The sequence below is a fragment of the Fulmarus glacialis genome, unplaced genomic scaffold, assembly GCF_000690835.1.
Source record: "Fulmarus glacialis isolate BGI_N327 unplaced genomic scaffold, ASM69083v1 scaffold23456, whole genome shotgun sequence".
NCBI lineage: Eukaryota > Metazoa > Chordata > Aves > Procellariiformes > Procellariidae > Fulmarus > Fulmarus glacialis.
The window spans coordinates 752-8,162 of record NW_009217790.1 but is presented as its reverse complement, the minus strand read 5'-3'; the positions used below and the strand labels follow the sequence as shown (position 1 = coordinate 8,162).

The window sequence follows — 7,411 nt, the reverse complement described above, 5'->3', positions numbered from 1 at the left end:
CGTGGGATTGCCCAATTTGCAGGGTAAACACGCGACTTCAGGCTGAGGCAGCGGCATGTGACAGCCACGCTGCCACTCGCTGCCACGAGCCCTTCGGCTGGGGAGACGGGGGCTGCACCCCGCAACAGCCCCGCGGGGCGAGGGCTGGCCCGGGGATGGAGAAGAGGGAGAGGAGGAAAAGCTTCTTCATTTTCTTTATTTAAAAAAAAAAAAAAAAAAGAAAAAAAAGAAAAAGTTTATTGCAAAACTCAGTGTTTTAGAGTATTTCCAGAGTCCACTAGGTACGTTACAAACAAATCAGTAAATCCTGCTTTGAACGCGTTAAAGCCTGCTTCTGGGTCTTCTGCGCCCGCACACACACATACTCACTCGCTCCCCTGCTCGTGCCGCGACACAGACAGGAACAGAAACGGACTGTGAGGTCAGTGACAAACATATTATTTGATCTGTATTGGAAACTGTTGTAAAAAAAGAAAAAATTAAATTACAGTAGAACCTCGCAAATCTGCAGAACAGGGAGCTTCCACACACACGCAAAACCTGGAGGCCTTATTCCACTTCCAAGCAGAGTTGTAATAGCAAAGTGCTGTAGTGAGGTCTCGTATCACAAAGACTTCAATAATCCTACAATTATAGTCTACAGAACATTTACCAAAATGCTTGAAGTATCATAAATTAACAATAAATAAAAAGTACATCTTAATGCAACATCGTTATTTGTTCATTTACTCACTGATTCACAAAACTCTAGTTCTCTGTAAGGGGTCTTCCAGTCCTGGGTGCAACGCAGCGAGGTTCTGCTGGCCGTGATAAAGTGCTGAGGCAGAGGAAGGACACGAGACCGCAGGTCTCGGGCAGTGAGGATGAATTGCTCTAGCCACTTGGTTGCAAGAGTGCCTGTTTCTTTTTTTTTTTTTTTTTTTTTGGACATCCAAGAGAGAAAAAAAACAAATCAAGCACCTTCCTAAAAAGAGGCTTTTTTTTTTTTTTTTTTTTTTAAACAGATTGTCCCACATTTCTATGGCTGGTAAAATACAGACAGGTCAGCGTAGCAGTTAATGCATGATGCCACTTCCACTTAAATACACAGAAATGTTGGTTTGGGTTTTTTCCAAACCAAAACAGACTTGTTTTATTTGTCCCCCTGAGTTGCTTAGAGGCGTTAAGATGCATATAGGTGGGGTAAGCAAGCTTGTGTCACTGTGAGTAGGAATCTCTCCCATTAAGACTAAACGAAGCTAGTACATTGTCTCTTCTCATTCCCTTCACGCCTTCAACGTGCACAGGCTCCAGGTCATTTTGCACTGAAGTCAGCAGCCAAAAAAGCCTCTCGCTGACTTTGGGGGAGCAGGGAGAGCCGGGGAAGGGGGTGCGTCTCAGAGCAGCCGCCCCGCGCCCGCGGGGGTGGCAGATGCGGGGAGCAGACTGCGCGGGGCTGGGTAACGTGGGGGTTTCCACATTCATTCGGTGATGCGGCAAAGATTTCCCCGTGCACCCGTAAGCGAAGGTTTCAGGTACATTAAGACATACTGGGCCAAATGTTCCCTGCGGGGTGGGCTGGTTACGGCAGCAGAGCTAGGTCCATGGACACCAGCTGAGGCCTTATGGAAAGGGATGCTGGATCTGTAGTTTATTTTTTTTTCCTTTTTAAAAAACAACTGGGTTACCTAAGACCTACCTATTAAAACCAGCTACACTCTATGCTGTAGTTTCCCAACAATTGCACAAGCTAGCAATACAAGATAGGTATTGAAGAGATTGATATAAAGACAGCTTTCTGTTAGGCAAAAGATAATTTTTCCTCTCTCGTTATTGAAGCTAACCTCCTTTAACAATCTTAGAATAAATTAATAAATACTAGTTAAATTAGAAACAGTACATCAGATCTGACTATCAATAGAAAACAGTTCTAAGGATACCAATCGGGAGAAGAAAAATGATCTTATGAAATATGTGCAGTAATAACTGGCCATAAAGACATATGGAGCCTCCAATTTCCCAGCATTTGTGACGTTCAAGTTAATTAGAAGAACATTAGCAATGGTTTAAGTCAGCTATCTAGCCTAGCCTCCTCCTTAGATCTAAAACATGAGTCCATATTCTTCTAGAAGAAGATTGTTGGCTACTGGTGGTGTACAAAATGCTCGTCTCCAGTTTGTATCACTGGTTTCTGGTCTGCGTGGAATTTGTGGTAGGGGATGGGTGAGGACAGTCAGAGGGTGAGCTGCTTCGGCTGTTGCTGTTCTCAGTTTTTCTGGGATCAGTCGAACCTTTACCTATGCTTGTTATCAGGAAAGCAGGAGTGTGCATCACATCTTCATGCTAAACAGAAGTTACTCTTATGTGGCTATCCGTGTTTTCTATGGAGCTTTCCATTGTTGGTTAAAAAAGTTCTTTCTAATAATAAAAAAAAAGTTGTTGGTAGCAACTGTTCACATTTAGAATTTCACATTCCCTTTAGAATGTAGTTTTAAAACGTGGAGCAGAGCTGACGTTTTCCCCAGTCTTACGCCGAGTATGTTAGATGGGGAAGGAACGGGTTTTTCTATGCCACACCGTCACAGCCTTTTCCTGAATTTTCTGCTTTTCCAATATCCATTTCAATAAAGTCATCTGGTAAGTCTGATACGACCTCCGCCGCGCTCTCCTCTGCGCACTGCTGCTGGCGGTGGCACAGGCCAGCCTTGCACGGTCTCACCAGGGACAGAAACACAGCACCCAGGACCATGCCAGCAGCACAGGAGTAAAAGGCTGAGCTGTAGTTCTGTGTGGTATCCACTAAGACACCTACGGAAAACACGTTTACAGCAGTTAGCCACAACCGACTCTCCCTTGCCCATCCATCCCTCCTATGGGATTTTTAATCCAGGTACCACTGCGTCATTTTATTTGCAATCAAGAGATACTCAATGGCAAACAAATGCTACCTTAAAAAAGTAAAAATACTGTGTTCAGGGGTACATAATGTCGTCTTCAGGCAAGTCAGAACCCTTCGGGCACTGTAGGGACACTAAGCCTGAGATGCATCAGGCATCTATTTATTATGATAGAGGCTTCACCTTTCTGTGGTATATGGCAGAAATACATGCACAGTGAAAGCGATTTGTTTCTGCCGTTTGCTAGAGCCTGAAGTGATGCCAGTTTTAGGTTTCTAACAGGATCAGGGTAGCACTGCAGTATTTTCCTTCATTCTGAGGTTCCTGCCTCATCGGTGGGACTCTGCAGAGCTGCATTGCAGCAGTCTTCTGGCTCCGAGAGCCTCCTAATACTAGTTGCAGGGCTTTTAGGATAGTACTGTGATTAGCGCTGCCAGAAGACTTTCTAGCAGAGATCAACACTAACAGCTGTCAAACATACAAAAAAAAAAAAGAGAAAAGTTTTGGGGTTACCTGCAAGGGGTGGTCCGGCCAACCCAGCTAAGCTTTGAATGAAGACGTAGACTCCAGCCGCAGAAGACATCTTTGCAATGCCAACCACGTCGTCTTCTGCCAGGAGGGGAATATGCGTGCCCGCTACCGTTCCAAGCATGAACCCAAAAAATATGCTACATGTCATCAAGCCCCAGAATTCAGAGGCAAAAGGGAAGGCAAACAACGCTACAGACAGCAGAACAACGCAGATGAGTTCGATGTAGATCTTGCGGATAGGCTTTTTGTTGAGAACCCAGCCAGCTGAAATTCTTCCAAAGACCTCTGCGATCGCCATGGCTGACAGAATGTAAGCCGAGTGGTCTTTGCCGATGCCAAGGCTGAGACTCAGGGGAATGATGTAGAGGGAGGGAGCGAAGAAGCCCAGGGTAGCGAAGAGGCCGAAGAATGCATAACAGATAAAGCTATAGTCTCTCATCACAGAAAAGTCCAGTAGTTTAGTTTTTGGTTCTGGAGGGGTGCTGTTAGTTTCAACAAGTATCTGTACGTGTTCCTTTGGTTCTTCACTTTTCGGCTCTGCTTTGGTGTTTCCAGGCACATTGCTGGGTGAGGTAGTTATTTCTACTCCTGAGTCTATGGACTCTATTGAGGTGCGCGTTTGCTCGTTTTCAAGCATGTACTTTGTCTCCGTGGGCTCTTCTGGAGGCTGCGCTTTCACTTCTTCTTGCTCTTTGATGATAATGGGTCGCAGCAGTGATCCGCAGATGACGATGCTTAGCTGTAGCACCCCGACAGAAAGCAGGCTGTATCTCCAGCCAATCTGCTCCTTCAAAGCAGTAATTGCTGAGGAAAGAGGGCAGAAGAAGAAGAAAGTATAACTAGAAAAGCCTGTAGTTACGCCAAGGAGCTATTTGAATTTACAGCTAGGGAAGTAACTGAAGCTTCATCGCTGGAGGGTCCCAAGTACCTCAGCTCTTGCAGAGGCTGAGCAGGGGTCCCTCCTGCCCAGGGCCACCCAGGGGTCTGGCACCCATGTTCCTCCTATCAGCTGCTGCAGACAAGAGCTAGGAGTTGCATTTAACATCTGGCTAGCAGAAGCTATCCTCTAGGTAGCCACTTTTGAGGTCCCAGCAAGTTTGGGATGTGCAAGAATGAAGGTGGTGTTATTTTTAGTGAATGAGAGCAAACTCAACAGTCAAGTTTCCTCTCTCAGCTGACCCCACCCTGAAACCAGCTACTAGAGGAAGTCTCTCTGCTCTACTCAAAGGTGCATGTCACTGCTTAATTACAAGCCTTCATTTGCAACCCAAGCTGCTTTGCAATGGGTATTAGCTGAAAGCAAGCATACACAGCAGAAGACCACCTGAACGGCAGAGGACAGGCGGTGACAGGGACACGCTGCCTGGGGACAGGTCCCCAAAAGGCTGGAGCAGTTCGGCAGCCCATGCTAAGCACAAGCCCACTAACCTTTAGGAGCAGTTATGAGTAGTGCAAGTGTTTTAAATAGCTGAAGTTTCTTGGTCTTATTTTTAGCCTGCTAGATCTATATAGGGAACCCGGCGGGCTGCGTATCAGTGAGGCACGTCCTGCTCTGGCAGGCGATGCTGGGGAGAGCTCAGGCGTCGTTAGACCAGTCTCCAGGATTACTTGTAACCCTGCCTGCAGGGCACGAGTGCCTGGGGCATGTGAGCAGCCACCCGTGGGCTTTAGCAGGTCATGGGAAGGCCCACAAGCACCCAGGTATCGATGGCCTTTGGCTCCCATTTGCTTGGGAAAAGGATGGGAGCAGTGTTGTGCTTTAGGCATGCACATATGAACTCACGGCGTTCGGGCACTGTACCTGGTGCAAAGGAGAAAACAGCAAAACATTCCCCTGTAGATGCCACTGCTGTGACCAGCGAACGTCTTTTGTCAAAATACTGTGATAAAATGGTGACAGTCGGGAGGAAAGAGAGGCAGTATCCAAGGCCTGTGAATAAATGCCAAAAATTGCCATAACAACAAGTAAGGGAGGGGGAAACACCGATGCGAGAACACGTTAAGTCAGCTTTCCCGGTGGCGAGATTACAGTATCATTTCGGCCAACTCAGCAAGTCACCCTGGAAGAAAACCATTGGGGAAACCAGAATGTTATTTTTTTTAAAATTGGAGGGGGGAAAAGAAAAAAAAAAAAAAAAGAAAAAACAAAACAAGAGACCCAACCTCCCAAACCTGCTAGAAAATGCCTTCTGTCCCCCAACAGCCAGCGGGGTCCACTTTGAGGACCTCATCTGCTTAAAGACTTTGAGGCTGTAGCAATTGCTCCCCGAGGCGAGGCAAGCTCCCGGCCACGGATGTAAGCAGGACACCCCGGCCAGATTGGAGAGGGGGAAAGTATCAGAAAAAAAAAGAGATAGAGGGAGAGGTTAGAGGATTTGACCCCGTGAACAGCTTTCATATCCCCAGCGATCCCCATCAATCAGAAGCAATCAGTACAGCTGCACTAGCGCAGTGTCTGCAGGACCAAGTGCCAAGGTGGTCCCCAGGGTGACACGGGGCAGAAAGCCAAGCCTTCAGCCCAGGTCGTCACCTCTACCGGGAGCGGGAGGTCAGCTCAGAAGGGGCAGCAGCGTTTCTCAAGCACTCTCAGTACTGTGGAGAGCAAAACCCCCATGGCCAGAGCCCCGCTTGCAGGAAGCTGCAGGAGCGAGCAAAGCGTTCGGCAGGTACGGGAATAGGGCGACTCACCAGAGATGACACCGATGGTGACATACATGTCCACAACAGTGCGGGCAAAGGAGGCGGTGACCATGCCGGTGCTGATCAGCACCCCTCCGGCCATCACCACAAAGCGGTGACCAAAGCGATTGCTGAGGACTGTTGACAGAGGAGCTGGATGGGCAGGAGAGGAAGAGTCAACACCCAAGTCAACTACTTCACAGCTACCATCTCCTTCAGAGGCGCTTCTTGTACCCCTGCCCAGGTCCCCGTGACATGCCACCTCCCCTGCCAGTTGGCCTCACACAGCTGAGCATCGCCCCAGCCATCCTTGGAGCACTGCATTTAGCACGTGCTAAAAAAATCATCCAAAGAGACTAAGATGGGTGCGTGGCAGCCTGGGACAAACCTGCAACAACATCCACAGACACCAGTGGATTTCAGTGAGGCTCAAGTTATTTCTAATCCTTTTCACTACAGACTTAGGTTTCAAAACTCTTGTTTTCTCCCCTTGCTGATGAGAGCTAAACGGCAGGAACAGGATCAGCAACATAAACCACATCCCTGTAGCATGCAGAAGGACACAAGATGGGGCGCGGAGGGACTGCCGGGCTGAGACAGACATTTCTTGGTATTTCAGGAGCACACAGTCTCTGGGCTTTATGGCTGTTATTTATAATGGAGCCGTTAGAGACAGGGAAGTCACAGGTACCAGGTCCTCATGTGCTGAGTCAGCAGTACGACTGCCCTTTGCACTCGCGCTGAACGCCTGTTACTCTTACCTGTGAAGGTCTGTACAAACACACATATGGATATTATCCAGGATATCCTGCTGTTGGTTTCATCAAAGCTTTCCATCAGGTCATTAAAGAAGACGCCAAACGATTTTATGATGCCGTACGTTAGAGCTTCCACAAAGAAGAAAGCAAAAGCAATTGTCCAACCCCATCCTCCATCAGGCACTTTAGTATAAACATTTGGAGTGGTGCACGGCATTTTTATAGCTTTGACAGTCATTTTTTGATCTGGAAAAGAGGGGAGAAAGAGCCAGGCATCAGTTTAAGATGAATTTTGCTGAAAGAGGAACGGCCTATTACGGCCCTAGCAGTTGTGACATCCCAAGGCCCCCCTTAGCCGGTCCCTGTGCTGCCGAGGAGTTAGGCTGAAGTTTCTGCCCTCGTCACCCCACCGGGCTCATTTCTGCTGGTGCCCTTTGAGCCCAGGACCAGAAAGTCTCCGCTCAGCACCCGGGCGAGCTGTTCCCATCAGCAAAATCCAGTGCTCGGGAGCCATCATCTGTATTTCAGTGCGTGGGGGTGGATGGACGCAGATCGTGAAAGATCCAC

At 48.0% G+C, this 7,411-nt stretch overlaps 1 protein-coding gene across 1 annotated transcript; it reads right to left on the bottom strand.

Moving 5' to 3' along the window:
• Positions 1-2,545: 2,545 nt before the first annotated feature.
• SLC16A6 (solute carrier family 16, member 6) lies at positions 2,546-7,088 on the bottom strand. Its single transcript, XM_009579815.1, has 5 exons — positions 6,848-7,088; positions 6,096-6,239; positions 5,209-5,337; positions 3,390-4,211; positions 2,546-2,787 (listed from the first exon to the last, which is right to left on the bottom strand). The coding sequence occupies exons 1-5, from the start codon at positions 7,080-7,082 to the stop codon at positions 2,546-2,548; spliced, it is 1,572 nt and encodes a 523-aa protein (XP_009578110.1). The 5' UTR covers positions 7,083-7,088.
• Between the last annotated feature and the right edge of the window lie 323 nt (positions 7,089-7,411).